This window comes from Dipodomys spectabilis, unplaced genomic scaffold (assembly GCF_019054845.1).
Source record: "Dipodomys spectabilis isolate Male_0828 unplaced genomic scaffold, ASM1905484v1 ptg000054l, whole genome shotgun sequence".
NCBI lineage: Eukaryota > Metazoa > Chordata > Mammalia > Rodentia > Heteromyidae > Dipodomys > Dipodomys spectabilis.
Window position 1 is genome coordinate 22,074,009 of NW_024870731.1, and position 16,860 is coordinate 22,090,868.

Genomic DNA, 16,860 nt, shown 5'->3' on the forward strand with positions numbered 1-16,860 from the left:
TTCTCCATGTTAGCCTGTTTTTACCACATTTTGTTACAGCCTTTCTAATTCTATCCCAAATCTGCAATGTTTGTTTTTCTCATTTGAGTGCAGAAGAGGACAGATGGTAAAATTGAGAGTTCTCATTCTATTTCCTAGCACCCAGCGGTACCTGACACACAGTAGGCATTCTATAAACATGGGGAGAAGAAATTGCTATGAATGATAGAACTTCTATAAACTTACCAGCCTCTCTTTATTATAACAATTATCTCAAAGGTTGTCCCTAATGAATGGTAAACAAGAAAACGTGTGGGCAGGATAATCAGTTCCTGGGAACTGATGTTCAGGAGTGTCATATTTCTGACGATGAGAAGAATCTCAATACTAACCATAGATGAGAGCTGCCCAGAAACAGAAGATTCCTCACAGTGACCTCTGCTCTCAAATACACAAGATGAAACACAGACTTATGTGCCACGGCGGGTTATTGGTAGAGGAGCAAACATTATTGAACAACTTCCAAGGACACCTGTCCTTCTGGTATTCTCTGAGTTATCCTAATCTCTGAGTCTCTTCCACCAGAGTGAGATCCACCTATGGTCATCAGATGGTGGAGCTGAGCTTAGAATCACATTTATTCCTGCTATGGATGAACAGTTCATCAAAATTATACTGGCAGGACCTGATTACATCTGGGAATTTATTCAATTTACAACCAACAGATGATTTGAACCATGAATAAAAGTCCCTTCTGGGCTGTTTTTCAAGGCACTAGGATAGAAAGCAAGCTAAGATTTTCTTTCAGAGAACACAGGTAGATATAGAGACCCTAGAGTGAAAGATTTCAATATGAATATTAGGATAAATCAATTTCTCCATAAAGTTAAAAAAATTGTGGGTTCACTTTGTTTACTCAATGGTGTTTATTTTTCTCAATGACTTTGGACAGAGCCAACATCTTAAACAACTCCATGTCTATTTTTCATGTAACATGTGGAAAAAGAAAAGCTTATTTCAAAGCAGAACCTACCTGAGAAACAAAAGAGAATTTTTTGTTATCAGAACCCCACAACATTGTTATTATATTGAACGAACCTAGAATGTCAAACTGTCGGCTTGTCCTTTGCCCTGGAGGTATTCATATTCAGAAAAATATGTCTGACTTCAGAAATAAATATTTCACTGAATTTGGTGGACAAAAATCCTTTCCAGAGAAAGGATCTGCCACCAGACGATAGGTGCAGGACTAATGTCTCATGACACAGGAATTAAAATTTCAGAATTTTCCTTGCGCAGCGCTAACCTAATTCACAAGGAATGGAGAATGGAGAATTTCTCAGTGTATCTGGCCCAGGGCTCTTATGGAGTCTCAGCAATCCCATATTCTCACTCAGGTGTCATCAGGAAGGTCATCACTCTAATTCTTCTATGTCTGTGGCTCTGCAGGTTACCATATCTATTATTCATTAAGCTGACTTCCACCTCACCCAGATTTAGCCATCAAGTCCTTCTTTTCTAGCTGTGTTTTGACTCTTCAGAATTGCTTTATTAATGGTTTCAGCACAAAGGCAAAGTGGAGCCCTCAAGAGGGACTAAATAATTCTAGATGAATATGGAAGCAAAAATCAAACCCAGCTCATCTAGACCAAGATTCAAAATATATTCACATAAATACATATAACAGTAGCTCATCAATCTGGGTAACCACCAAGTGTGGGCTTTTCAAAATGTTATCTCATGATCTTTATCCTTGGTGATTTGGGTAGGGGAGGTACGAAAACTGTAATATGCTGAACACAGTAAATTAAAAAGGGTAAATTTGGGTGCTGGGAAGGTGGCTCAGTGGTAGAATGCTTGCCTTGCATGCATGAGGCCCTGGGTTTCATTCCTCAGAACCACATAAGCAGCAAAAGCTGGATGCGGCGCTGTGGCTCAAGTGCTAGAGCACTAGCCTTGAGCTGAAGAGCTGAGGGACAGCACCCAGGCCCAGAGTTCAGGCCTCATGACTGACAATAATAATAATAATGATAATAATAAAGAGGGTAAATTTTCTTTTATCTTTTCTATTTCTACAGTGCTAGGGTTTGAACTCAGGGTCTTTCTATGCAAGCATTTTAACACGAGCTATACTCACAGATTCATCCATCCTTTTCCTTAATTATTTTGCAAATATAGGCTTGAACTGGACCAAAATTGCCTGAGTTGAGTGGGTCCAAAATTCTATGTACAGCTCTGTGATGACAGGTGTGTACCACCATGCCTAGATTTTTTTTACTGACGTACTCAGTTCCAGGCTGGAACTATAATCTTCTCAATTTTTCCTCCTGAGTAGCTGGGATTATAGACAGACCTTGAGAGCTTATTTGGAGGTTCTAGCAGGGGGGAGCGCAGCTATTCGTATTCCCTTGACCGAAGACCGGTCCTCCTCTGTCAGGGATGGTCGTCCTCTTCAACCATGCCCACACTTTTGGGAGGGATGCACATGGAGCAGGGAGGGAGGAAGGGGAGACCCATTAGCCAGCCAGATCAGCCAAATCAACCCTGGCGGTCAATGGGGTGACAGATGTCGCAGCCAGATCACCCTCACATCCGTAGCTGGGATTATAGTTGTACGCCATTATGCATGGCAAAAAAATGGAATAAATAAATAAACAATTAATTAATTAAATAGTGAATTCCTTTCTGAATGGAAAATTCTTCAGATGGGGCTCTTTCGAAAGAAAAAAACTATAGGGGCCACTTTTTGTTTTTCTTTTATACTTCGAAACCCCTCAAATATGAATCTTTAAAAATATAAATGGCAAAATCAACAACTGGATGCAACATTATTCAATTAAAAAATAAAGTTCTTCTTTCTTGCTATTGTGTCTAAAGTATTTATAAGGTACCGTGTGATTTCTTTGTTGCTTTGTATGTCCTTCCCCCACGGTATAACCCCTGTTTTCACTGTATTTGGTGTTGGTATAATTTGGGGAGGGGAAGGGAAAAAACAAAATGTTTAAATAGGGATACAGGTTGACCCATTCCAACAATGAGATATACAAGGCACTATGTTGAAAAATGAACTTTAAAATTTAGGCTAGGTGTAAGGGGAGAGTATAATTGAGGAGGTGGGAGGGAAGGGATGGTAGGAGAAAAACAAAGGAGGAGGCAACAATGCTTGATAAGGAATGTACTCATTATCTTGCTCATGTAACTGTAACCCCTCTCTACAGTATTTTCACAATAAAAAACATTTTTTAAAAAAGTGCTTCAGTGTTGAGGGTCCCTAGGGATGCTTCATGTCTTATTGCAAGGTCCTACTAATCCCTCACTCAAAGACCATCTCTAAGCAACACAAATATCTAAACTTACATGGACAACTTAAAGCAACCTGAGTTTAAAGTTCATTATTTCTAGATGTTAATAACTCCTGGAGTTGAAAGTTCCTAAAATTGGGAACTATTCAGCCCAAATGCCCAACTTCAAAGCAATCACATCAGAGATTACTTGATGGACTCTCCTTAACCCCTTAACCGCTCTGAATTTGGGGGTGTGGCATACTCTACAGCCAAGAGCTCCTCTACTGAGATGGCACTGGCCACTCATATTTAATCAAAAGCATTGAGTGCTTTCCATGCAATTAATGTTGCCTGTTTTTATAGAACTGGTGGTGTGGCCAAGCTCATTATTTAAATATTACAGGTATAAACTTTTAAAGTTAAAATGAGCTGATCATAAGGGCTTGAAGAATTTTATACATAATGTCCTAGGCTTAACACACTGGTGAGAGAAAATAATTCCTTCCATGGTTAGTTCTTGAGTATCATGCATCCCATAGCTGTGACTGGCCTTATTTTTGTCCCAATAGTGGTTAGAAACTGACTCTGAAAAACAATGCACTATTTTACTTTTCTGCGATGTTTTAGGGTCTAGAAGACACTTTGCCTTTCACAGAATATTGAATTTCATAGTCAGAAATTTTGAACTTTAAGTGTAAAAGACAGTTTACTAAAACCTATGAAACACTAACAGCACAAAGACATCTGCCATATTTGCTACATTTCTGCGTTATAGATCTCAAAATAAACATCCAAATACTTACTGTAGTGTATATCAGGGCCTCCAATTACTGTGGGGAATTCTTTAGTAGCATTAATGGAAAACTAAACATCAGAAACCTTAAATTCTACAGCAATAAAACAGCATGTAGGTTAGTTAGCCTTCATGCAGATAATAAAGTTAAACAAGGAGAAACCTCTGGATATTTTCAGATGAAAGGTAACACTCTAAGAAAAATAAAAGAATACAGAATAATTTGTGTTGAGGTGGAGGAAGTATTTACAGAGCCTCTCCTGAGGCAGCTATGGTTGGGATAATCAGATGCAAGGGAATTTCAGGAAGACGTTGGACACAAAATGTAAGAATGATGTCAGTCTTTGGACAGACAGATTTGAATTCAAGATCTATTACTGTCAGTTTTGTTTGGATTCCCTAAATGTAGAATATTAATATCCACCTTTGAAAGGTGTTGAGAGCTAGGTATAAATCATAAAACTAATAGCAAACACCTGAGAAATTATGTGCCAGACACAACTTTAAACACCTGTACATGCATTCATCTATTTGGTCCTCTCCAATACCCCTCCCCAAGGAAAGTTTTGTTATCCTCATTTTATACATATATGAAGAAACATGATGCTGTTTGATCATTCCAATAATCCTAAGTACTCAGGAGGCTGAGTGAGATCTAAGGATTGTGGCTCAAAGCCAGCCCAGGTAGAAAAGTCCTAGGCTCTTATCTCCAACTAAACAGCAAGAAGGTGAAAATGGAGGTGTGTCTGAAAGGGTAGAGTCCCAGCCCTGCGCACAAAAGCCAACTAAGATTGCAAAGCCTTGAGTTCAAGTCTTATTACCAGGGAATACACACATACACAAACATATATACTAATGAACACTGACACTGAACTTACAGAAGGTACATAGAATCTGGCAGGTGGTAGCCCTGAGCCTGAATCCAGGCAGTTTGGCTCTAGAGCGTTCCACTTCATCGGCATCTTAACTTCCTGAGTTCCCCATCCGCAACCCAGAATTCCCCCACCTATCTACCTTTGCTGCTTGTAAGTCGGAAAGAATACAACAACAACAACAAAACATGAAAACAAAAACAAAAAGCAATCACAACATGAATATACCACAGGGCTTGACTAATTCTTTTTCAAGTGCTTTGCTATAACGGATATCATGCAAGTCAAAATTCTCCAATTAGAAGTAGAAAACTTCAGTGTTTTGAAACCTATTAGGAGAGAGCTTGAAGGCTTAGTGGGAAAGGGGAAATATCACAAAGGAGACAGGCAGGGTAGCAGTGCCTTATGCTATCAGAAGTTTAGGGCTCCTAAGTTTTGGTCCCAAATCATAGGAGGCAGAGGAGAACTTAGAGACATTCACACATCAAAGGGCCTGGAACCACAGCACCCCTCAAAAACATCTACTCCCAAGTAGATCTGAACTCATCTCCTCAGGCCTGTAACGTGTCTTTGGTTTACTCAACTCAGTCAAATTGGATTTATTCTCAGAACAGACACAAATTATAAGGCAATTCCACAAGATAAAAGCTACTGCATCCTGAAGATACTAATTCTTCCGGCAGTAAATACATGCATTAGGTATAAACAGAAGCAAGGCATTGTTCATCACAGCTTTAATCAAAGGATAAAAGACCTTTGGCAAATTGCAGCTCGCTTGAAACATCTTACCAGATGAAAATAATAAATAACAGTCAAAATCCTTTTCATTCTCAAGAGATGAATTTCGTATACAGCATCTTTCCTCGCTACTGGCTTGGGATAAGGGCAGCAACTAACAGTGATTGCTCTTCCTCTGCGTCTCTTTGATACGCAACATTGCTCTAGACTGTAATAAGGACCAGACCCAGTAGTATATTGGGTCCCACATCTGACCTGCTGAATAATGACTCGGACAAGAGCTTTCTAAACAAGGAAGGCCTCCTAGAGAAAGCTTCGAGGGTATAGAGCAATGGCTAAATATTATCAAGAGAAAGAAGGGCCAGGGTTTTGGTTTTTTTCCAATGAAGTAATATTTCTGAGTTTTCAAAGTTTTCATAACATTAACTGATACTTTCAAGCACTCCAGTCCAGATAATCTAAGGAATTTTCTCACAAATTTTTAAGCTGTAATTAAAGTTTGAAATCTCAGTGTATATTAAGTAAACTGAGACATAAACAATCCCAAAGGGAGGTATGTGTGGGAAAAGACACCTACATAGACTCATGATAGCCCAATGCCTAACTCACTTTACTGATCAGCCTGCTTTCAGTTATGCCAGTTTTAAAAAGACATTCATTGTCTCTCTCTCCCTCTCTCTCTTAACTCCTCCCTCTCTTCTCCTTCCCCCCCCCCCCCCACTTCACTTTGCTCAAGGCTTGCATCTACCACTTGAGCCACAGCTCCATTTCCAGCTTTTTTGGTAGTTTAGTAGAGATAAGTGTCTCATGGACTTTCCTGCCTGGGATGGTTTCAAACTGTGATCCTTAGATATATCAGGCTCCTGAGAATCTAGGATTACAGGCATGAGCCACCAGCATCTGGTCTTTCTTTCTTTCTTTCCTTTCTTTCTTTCTTTCTTTCTTTCTTTCTTTCTTTCTTTCTTTCTTTCTTTCTTTCTTTCTTTCTTTCTTTCTTTCTTTCTTTCTTTCTTTCTTTCTTTCTTTCTCTCTCTCTCTCTTTCTTTATTCTTTCTTTCTTTCCTTCCTTCCTTCCTTCTTTCCTTTCCCTCCCTTCTACCCTTCCTTCCTTCCTTCCTTCCTTCCTTCCTTCCTTCCTTCCTTCCTTCCTTCCTTCCTTCTTTCTTTCTTTCTGTTGGTCATGAACTCTGGGCCTGGGTGCTGTCCCTCAGCTCTTCAGCTCAAGGCAAGTGCTCTACCCTTGAGCCACAGCACCACTTTCAGTATTGGAGATAAGTCTCACAGCCTTTGTAGCCCGGGGCTGGCTTCGAACCGAGATCCTCAGATTACAGCTAGGATTACAGGCATGAGCCACCACACCTGGCTTTCTTATTGTCCTATTTCCTATTCCCCATTCTCCCAGGCTAGGGAACTCAAGAATGTATGTCTCTGCAGCTCCAGGCAAGGTCATCATGCTCCTTTCTTTATTTCACGTCTTGGGAGGGCATAGGACACTGGGAGAAAGCACTCAGGAGCCTCCTGGGGAAACTTGTGGACTCCAGGCCACCATCAGGCCCCAAGTTATGCCTAAGCTCATTTGCTGAACTTGCCTTTAATGGCCTACCTACACCCTGTCCCAACTGTACTTTTCTTTTCTTTTCTTTTTTTATTCTCATAGCAGCTCATTTGCTGGTATTATTTTTTTTTAATTTTATTTTATTTTATTTGAGAACATACTGTACAGAGGGGTTACAATTACATGGGCAGGATAATGCATACATTTCTTACCAAGCATTGCAGCCTCCTTATTATTTTTGCCTGACCAAATAAGTAAGTCTTTACTTCCTGCAAAAAACCTGTGGTCATTATTTGTGAATTGGCATTTCAGTTCACGGGACAAGATAGCCAGAATCTGGTACACCTTGCTAAAGCTCACCTTACTCTCTATTACAGATGAAAAAATTGAAGTGGAGATTGATATTCGGAAACATACAGATGCCAGTCAAGATAGTGTATACTTTTATCTTCAAATGATTGTAGGACGGGGTGCTAAAGCAGGAGGATTTTTGAGGCAGTCTGAGCAAAGGCAGTGAGCTGCTATCTTAAAGAAAGAACAAAAACAGAAGTGATAGGGGTTAGCAACACTTGCCTAGGAAGTGAGAGAATCCCCAGTGTGCTGCTGGGAAAGGGGCATATACAAGATCCCAGGTGCACTGTGTGGCAGGCTTGGGATTTGAACTGGAGTAGTCAGTTCCAGGTTCTATGAAAGTGACTACATGCTATTTCCACTCCACCCTCTATTGGTCATGTGAGTTTCTTACCACTATGAACCAATGCAATAGGTAGGATTTTTTTTTACTTGAAAAATAAGGAAATAGATGCTCATTAATTGAAAGGCTGGACCAGTGTTGCCTAGGTAGTAATGAATTAGAATACCTGTGGAACTTCTGACGCATGCCAATGTGTATTCACCATGGGACTTTAACAAGAGCTACAATGTCCTCAGTGCTTTTAAAACAAAGAGATGGCCAAAGATCCATGCCAGACGGAAACTATATAAACTTCTCAGTGCACATAAATTTCAAAACTTTTATATCATTCTTCTTTAAAAAATCTTTTTCTTGGGGCTGGGAAGGTAGCTCAGTGGTAGAGTGCTTGCCTTGCATGCATGAGGCCCTGGGTTCAATTCCTCAGCACCACATAAGCAAAAAGAAAAAAGTCGGAAGTGGCGCTATGGCTCAAGTGGTAGAGTGCTAGCCTTGAGCTGAAGAGCTGAGGGACAGCGCCCAGGCCCAGAGTTCAGGCCCCACGACCGGACCCAAAAAAAGAAAAAAAAAATCTTTTTCTTGTTATTTTAGAGCAATCCAAAAAGTACTTGTTAATTCTTCAAGTACTAAGTGATCATTCCCACTGCATTAATACTAGAAAATTAAATTTCTAAGTAGAGCATTCAAGCACTATATGCAGAGAAGTGTAAGCAAGAATATACTATAAATAGTTCTTCCAAGATTCTAGATTACTTACCTGACATAAATCTCTCTCTTTAATATACCTAAGGCATCCTACCCCGTCCAACGATATGCATAATAATTGCCCTAAAGATAGCATACATTAAACTTATTAAGCAACATGCCTTTTAAGAGAATGAATATCACCTTAGTGATTTGGTTAGTTGGAAATGCATTCTGGATTGTGATTTACAAACCTGATTAGTGAAAGCTTTGATTTTTTTTTTGCCCATGATGTCTGGATTATGGGAGCTATTTGATAGAATTTGAGGAAACCCAAATCCCTCACTACATATTAGAACACACATATACATTATCTCTGCTTCATGCTGACTCAAGTTACAAACTTAGGAGTAGAGATTTGTCTGTCAAAAGTCCTATTAGCTCCATCCTCCTCTCCCATAAAAGGCATAGACGAGTCAGAAGTAAAACTAATACCTTTCTTTACCCATCCCTATATCCAAGATCCTCTAACAAAATGTAGATTAGTAGAAGAAAAATGTAACAGTTACTCATGCACATTTTATGAGATGAGAAAACTCAGAAATGAGAATTTGTGTGGTGTGGGAGGGGAGGTTCTAGAGTTTGAAGTCAGGGCCTGGGCATTGTCTCTGACCTTCTTTTTGTTCAAGGCACATGCTCTACCACTTGAGCCACAGTACCACTTCTAGATTATGTTTTTTGAATATTTAACTGGAGAGAGGAGTCTTACGGGCTTTTCTTCCTGGGCTGGTTTGGAACCATGATCCTTAAATCTCAGACTACTGAGTACAGGCATGAGCCACTGGCAATCAGTGAAAAATGTATTTTATGGACAGGAAGATAGATCATTGGAGGACAAAGGGGTCTGGCCAAATGGTCATCAACTGGATGAAATTTAGCATTCTTGCTGGTTTTTTCTGGGATCTCTGAAATAAGACTCTTATGGCCTACTTTTGTTTTTTGTTTTGGGGTTTTTATTTGGTCAATCATGGGGCCTGAACTCTGGGCCTGGGTGCTGTCCCTTAGCTCTTTAGCTCAAGGCTAGGGTTCTACCACTTGAGCCATAGCACTACTTCTGGATTTTTCTGCTTATGTGGTGCTGAGGAATTGAACCCAGGGCCTCATGAATGCAAGGCAAGCACTCTACCACTGAGCCACCTCCCCAGCCATGACCTAGTTTTGTGTAGACAGTTTGGATGTTTCTTCTAAGGTCTGTCTCAGGGTAGGAGGTAGACAGACAGCCAGAGAGGGACTTCCCTGTTCCCACAGTTTTCTTAGTAAAATGTTCATGATATCAAAGTGGCCTTTAGGACACTAAGTACAATCTGAGCCCCATCATAACCAATCATAAAAGCAAGAGCCTTATGAAGCAAATGCATATATTTTAGGGAAGTAAAGAAACAATCAAGTTGAGTGCCGCTGGCTCATACTAGTGATCCTAGCTACTCAGGAGGCTGAGATCCAGAGGTTCACAGCCCAAGCAGAAAAGTTTGTGAGTCTTTATTTCCAAATAGCCAGCAAAATACAGGACTGGAGGTGTGGTTCAAGTTGTATAGAATTAGCTGTTGGCACAAAAGTCAAGTGAGAGCACAAAACCCTGAGCACAAGCCCAAGAACTGGTTAAAACAAAACAAACCACCACCACAACAAAATTACAAACAAGAAACACTGGAAATATAGAAAGATAAATCAAGTAAGACAACAGGACAGTTCAGGGTGCTATTTCATGGCAGGTGAGGGTGGGGCTATAGTGGCTGTGTGAAGAGAGACGTTATTCCTCACACCTGCAGGGCACTCAAACCATGGCATTTAAACCTGACAAAGAGAGCTAATAATCAATTGTGAAATAAGAGGTCACTTTTTTGACTTCGATATTTTCTCCTTTCCTGCTCCAAGTGCCTTACCGAGGCACTCTGCAAAGCTTCTGAAATGAACCCCCCCCCCCCCCCCACCAAAGTGGCATCATGTTCAAGAGGCTAACGCGGTGGTGTACCTTCATTAACAATAACAACATTGGCTTCAGGGGAAAAGACCATTATAGTGCTTATGGCTGTTATGACTCAGCGTGTAACCAAAATGGTTGAGAAGCCAGGCATGAGGCATAACGCTGAGAATCACACAGAGGCAGAGATGAAGAGAGCGGGCCCTGTGTTTCGTGTGGCAGGCTGTCACATCCTGCTTCAAAATGTACAACTGTATGAATTTTAAAATGTGAAATGCTCCCAGTCTCGAACTGTAGGGTTCAGGATCAGACAGCTGAATAGTAAATACAGCGCTGTGCCCCCCAGAGGAACTGCTCACTGTTAAGACTAGCTCCCCTCCCCCCCCATGGCTACGTGACCCTCATCCCTCACTATTTTATCACGTAGAGCAGCCAGGCTTCAAAGTAGCCATACGGTAAACAAAGAATCACGGAGTGCCTGCTTCTGCATACCGAAGATGCCCGAGTCTCAACCACAACAGTCCAAATTAGCTGATTTAACGTAGGCAGAGAATAAACTTGTTGTTTTTGTTCAACACCAAAGTTAATTTTCATGCAGGTGCTGTAGGATCATGGTTTGAAAAACACATAGATTACACACCTTTAGATGGGTGGACTTAATCTGAAAGGACAGATATCTAAACTTCACTATTCCCTAAGGGTGTGTGTGTGTGTGTCTGTGTGTGTGTGTGTGTGTGTGTGTGTGTGTGTGTGTGCAATAGTTTTCTTCTAGCTATGCCATTCCACAAAGGAGTTTAAGATGGCCCTACTATTCCACACAGAGGTAATTCTGTAAGCAGGTTGAAAACAAGAGATGTCCAAAACAGTTGGACACCAGTGTCTCATGCCTATAATCCTAGCTACTCAGGAGCCTGAGATGTGTGCCATGTGCAAAGCCACACCAAGCAGAAAAGCCCTTCAGACTGTATCTTCTATTAACCAGCCAAAAAGAGGGCTGGAGGTGTGGCTCAGGTGGTAGAGTACCAGCAGGGAGCAGAAAGGTTAAAGAACTGTGAAGGAAGCCCTAAGTTAAAGTAACAGTATCAGCACCAAAAAAGAGGCCCAAATAACAACCTGATAGTAAAGGAAAATGCACTTATTCTTTTTTAAATTGAGTTAAAAATGAATGGTGGTGAATATGACCTACCTTCAACAAGTGGTGCGGATACAATGTTAAGTTCAATGCTATCCTTACTAAAGTTAACAAAGGCCATACAATTCGGTGTTTGTGTGTGTGTGTGTGTGTGTGTGTGGGTGTGGGTGTGTGTGTGTGAGAGAGAGAGAGAGAGAGAGAGAGTCATGAGGCTTGAATTCAGGTCCTGGGTGCTGTCCAAGCTCTTTTGCTCAAGGCTAGTACTCTACCACTTTGAGCCACAGCTCCACTTCTGGTTTTTTAATTGGAAATAAGAGTCTTATTGAGACTTTTCTACCTGAGTTGTCTTTGAACAGTGATCCTTAAATCTCAGCCTCCTGAGTAATTAGGATTACAGGAATGAGCTATGAGTGCCTAGCAGGCCATACAATTTTGGTCAGTTAAGTAGGACATCAAAAATTATTGCTGTTGGAATCAGAAACATTATGGCCATGTTCTCAGCCATGCTAGATTCAATACTTTTTTTTAATTATGGACTTCATTTTGTTATCATTTTGATCCCCAAATAATTCAAGTACTATATTAAATAGACTTTTAGGGAGGGAAGTTCAGGGGTTTGAACTCAGGGACCCACACTTGCTAGGAAGGACCTCTATCACAAAACCACATTTCTGGTCTTCGGTTGTACCAGTTATTTTGAGATAGGGTATTGTTTTTTGCCTAGATACATGTCTGGACTGTGCTCTTGCTATTTCCACTTCCTGCCAAAGGCTGGAATTAAAAGGAAAAAAGAACCCATGCAGCCTTTTCTGTTGAAATAAGAAAGAAACTGACTAATCTGGAACCCTAATCCTCTCGATCTCAGTCTCTTGTCCAGCTGAAGTGACTGGTATATGACACTGTAGCCAGCTATCCAAATACCTATTTACACTATATGAGTCAGCCAGACCCTGATGATTCACGCCTGTAATCCTAGCTCCTCAGGAGGCTTGAGATCTGAGAATCATGGCTCAAAGCAAGCCCAGGCAGAAAAGTGTGAGATTCTTATCACCAATTAGCCACTCCCCACTCCCCCCACTCCCCGAATTGCTAGGAATATTGTGCTGGCCCTGAATTCAAACTCTTGTACTGGCACACACACACACACACACACACACACACACACACACACACACACACACACACACACACATACATAATATATATGTGTATATATATTTATATATATATATATATATATGAGCCACTAGAGTTTCATATATTCATAGTGTTGCACAACTGTCACAACTATCAAGTTCTACATTTTCATTATTGTCAGATAGAAACTCTTATCTATTAGCAATCACCCCTGATCCCTCTTTTTGCTCAGTCCCTTAGAGCCACTAATCTACATTTTTGTCAGAAGGCCATTTGTATAGGAAAGAATTTTAATGCCCTCTTTAGAATTTTGAAATAAGAGCTCAGGATCAGACAGCCTATCTATTTATACAAATTTCAGCTCTGTTTAATATGTGCATATTGTCAATCGGGATATTCCACTTAACACACCCATCACTAAACAGTTGCTTTCAATGACTGGGAACATGGAATCATATAGATGATGATGTAAAATGCATCTAACTAGTCCAGTATGGCTGGCATTTACTATTCAACACTGAGTTTTTAAAACTCCATTAACTACATCTGAACATTTGCGTTTTGCATTTCAAGAATCCATTTCGCACAAGAAGCCATTGGGATCCTTGCCTTGTTCAGAGTCTGTGCATCTGGAATATAACATGAAGTCGCAGGGAGACAGAGGGGTGGATGAAAACTGAAAGCCTGCTATGTTCTTATCCTATATCCTGTGTGTGTGCAACCACCAGAGAGATTATCTGGTTGTTTATTAAAGAATTTGCTGGCCCATTGATAGTAGTCCCTTTTAGATGTTCACACGTCAGTGATACTTCCCATTCATTCTATTTTGAAAGTGCTACAGGAGCTTGTTTAACATGAAAGCCATATACAACCTAAGGTCAGGAAGGGAACCGGGCTCATCAATTGGGACCAGGCATCACCCTCTCTCCTCACAGCCAGCCAGAGAACTATACGTTGGTGAACTTTGTTTCACAAAACACAACATTAGCCTCACAGTCTGACTTGCTTTAGATTTCCAAAACCATGTTTAGGACTACCAAGTCGTCCTAAGACGGAGCTACATAGGAATATTTATTTGCATGAGAAGATTAGAACCCAGCTACAGAATGAGCCAGGAATGTAGTCTGACTACAGAATCAGAAACTATCCCTATAAAAAAAAATCCTCCTTCTTCTCTAAAACACTTAAAAAGCCCATTTTTGAGCTCCACTGATTCCATGAGGTTTGAACTTTGGTATTAAGTACCTAGGAAGGAAAAGATGGGGTAGAGAGAACATTGAAAAATTACTAAAGGAGATGGGAGGCCCCCTTCCCTGGCCACCTGAAGCAAGCCTAGGCAAGAGTAGTTATGTACAGAACTTCATTGGATACCCCAGTCTCAACACATGGGTCCCACAAAAACTTACCCCAAAGAGACATATATCCTGGACTGACTCTCGCAGGAATCCCTTCAACTTCAGTTTCTGTTTAGGACTCTTTAATTTAGATTCTGTTTTAGCATTTACACAGTCATAATTTTACTACAAAAGGTAAGTGTCTTGTAAACGAATGGGAAACAGATTGTTTGGCAGGGTTTATAATGTCAGGATTTATGGCTCTAACACACAAAGGGGTCCCTTTGACCTCGAAAATAACAATGGAACGGTAAGAGCTGTGGAGGACTCACCGAGATTTTTTTTGATTAGTTCTCATAATTGCCCCTTATTAATTTGCATGCACATAATAAGCACTCACCTTCACAGTCTGTCCAGCTTCAGGACCATCCTAAAATTTAAAAAAAAATCATAAGTGAGAACAGATAGATGGGATCGCTTGCTTATTCAGAAATATCGTCCGTTAATAATTTAGACCCAATTTCATTGTGTGTTAATTTATAGTATTCTCCTGGGGACCATTCCCTTCAAATGTGTGGGACCAGACAGTTCCTCATTTCCTCCTGAGAGTGAGAGGTTATGTATAAGAATGATATAAATCCTCCAGTGAGCCAACCCCTGTGCTGCTTTTCATGCTCTTGGGCTCTTGGCTATGGTTTTAATTGCATTAAAGTAAGGCTGAAAATGTTAGGGGAGGTGAAGTTATCACACCTTTTGGTTATCTTTCAATCAGATGTGGTTTAATTAATGTTTGATTACTTAAGTCTTAACTCAGGAAATCTGATGGAACCACAATCCATTAAGCAAGAAGATGGTGTGTTTCACATGGGAAGAACCGTTAGGGGCTATTTTGACCTTGAAGAAGACTGGTAGGAGTGTGCATTATAGCTGGACTCTTTTTCCATACTTGTTCTTTCTCCCAGATTCTCAAGCCCAACAAAACTATTATCATACATGGAAATGAGCAGGTTTGCCTCCTTGCCAGCTATCATACAAAGTCAAAGTAGATCCTAGAGGGCTTGAGCTACTGGAACTTCCAAAATGGAATTAGCACTCTGTGACTTTGGTCAGATGACTTTGGTCTCTGGTCGTGACAAGTGGGACAGGTGGCTGTGGAAAAGATTAAGCAGAACTTGGTTCATCAGCTCTTTGCAAACTTGGAGCCATATCCTATTAGTGGATCATGCAGGCAACTTAAAAAGTTATACAATCAATACTGAAATAAAAAAATCACAACAGGGTAGTGGTATCTCATGCCTGTAATTCTAGCTACTTTGGAGGCTGAGAATGGAAGATCACAGTTTGAGACCTGCTAGGGAGAAAAGTTTATAAGATCACTGTTCAACCTATACCTAGGTGTGTGGTAGCATGCACTTGTCATGCCAGCTACAATGGGAAGCCGAAATGGGTGAACTATTGACCATTCACATGTCCAGACAGAAAGTGAGACTCAACAAATCTCAAAAATACACAGCACAAAAAAGGGCTGGAGGTGTGGATCAATGGTAGTGCACATATCTAACAAATGAGAGGTCCTACATTCAAAGGCCAGTACTGCATCATATCATAACAGGAAAAAACTATTACAATGCAAAGAATGGGTCCACACAGCTTTGTGAAACTATTTGTGTAGATGCCCATGCATGGGAGAGGAGGGAAGCACACCATTGTGAAATATATACCTAGCTACAGTGAAGTTTCCCAACACTATATATATATATATATATATATATATATATATATATATATATATGAAGATCCATCTACACACAAGGCAGTCCTCATAGTAATGGAACTAATACTGTAGTAAGTCATAATAAATAACCAGTATTTCTAATAAATAACTGGTATTTCTATAATCAGGGATTTTCTTCTAATTTCATTCTGTACTGGTGGATATTCTCAACAATATCCTCACTGGTCTCTGGAAATATAATTTGTAACATAAGCTTGAGCTACTCACTCTGAGGCGAACTACCTGCCTGAAGATGACTCAAATGAAGTGAGCTATACCACACACACACACACACACACACACACACACACACACACACACACGTGCCTGCCCCCACATATTGCAATACTTCTGCAGAAGCTTGAAGGTTTCAACACATAGTTGTTTTGAGAATGAGATAAGCATTTTAGTCATAGACCTTTAGACCAAAGCTTTGGCTTCCTTAGCTGGTCTCCCTGGACGTCTGTGGCAGAGAGTGAAGATTTAACTGAAGAGGCAAGAACACAGTCCCTGCATTTTAGGATAGCTGATTTCCTTCCCAAGGTAACTACAGCCATCACATTTCAGAGGTACACAGGGTCATATGTATCCTCTCCATGAGGATCTGAGAGGCCAACTCCCAGCTGAGGACTTACCATTGTTCTGCTTCAACTTGCAGAGTTTCAGTCTACCTTCCACCTGAAGATCCACAGTAATTAGTCCAATTTCTTTACTGTGGGTGGGCCATACCTAATCAGTCTCTATTTATAAACATAGTCCGTCACTGAAGCTTGCATTAAAGTAGGGAGGAAGCAGACCATAGGAGGGCAAGGCTTAAACTAGCTTGCATATCATTTTTCCTTTGGAACCAGAGCAGGACTCAGCACATGAATAGTCAAAACATATTTATTATGGAAGAAAATGATC

The 16,860-nt window shown here is 40.5% G+C and overlaps 1 protein-coding gene across 7 annotated transcripts in view; it reads right to left on the reverse strand.

The window, feature by feature from the left end:
- Fhit (fragile histidine triad diadenosine triphosphatase) overlaps positions 1 to 16,860 on the reverse strand; it is a 1,324,198-nt gene that overhangs the window by 243,321 nt on the left and 1,064,017 nt on the right. For all 7 annotated transcript variants that reach the window (XM_042680216.1, XM_042680219.1, XM_042680218.1 and 4 more), the window contains one exon: positions 14,581 to 14,610. In XM_042680216.1, coding sequence (XP_042536150.1) covers positions 14,581 to 14,610 — 30 coding nt within the window. The remainder of the gene's footprint in view (positions 1 to 14,580; positions 14,611 to 16,860) is intronic.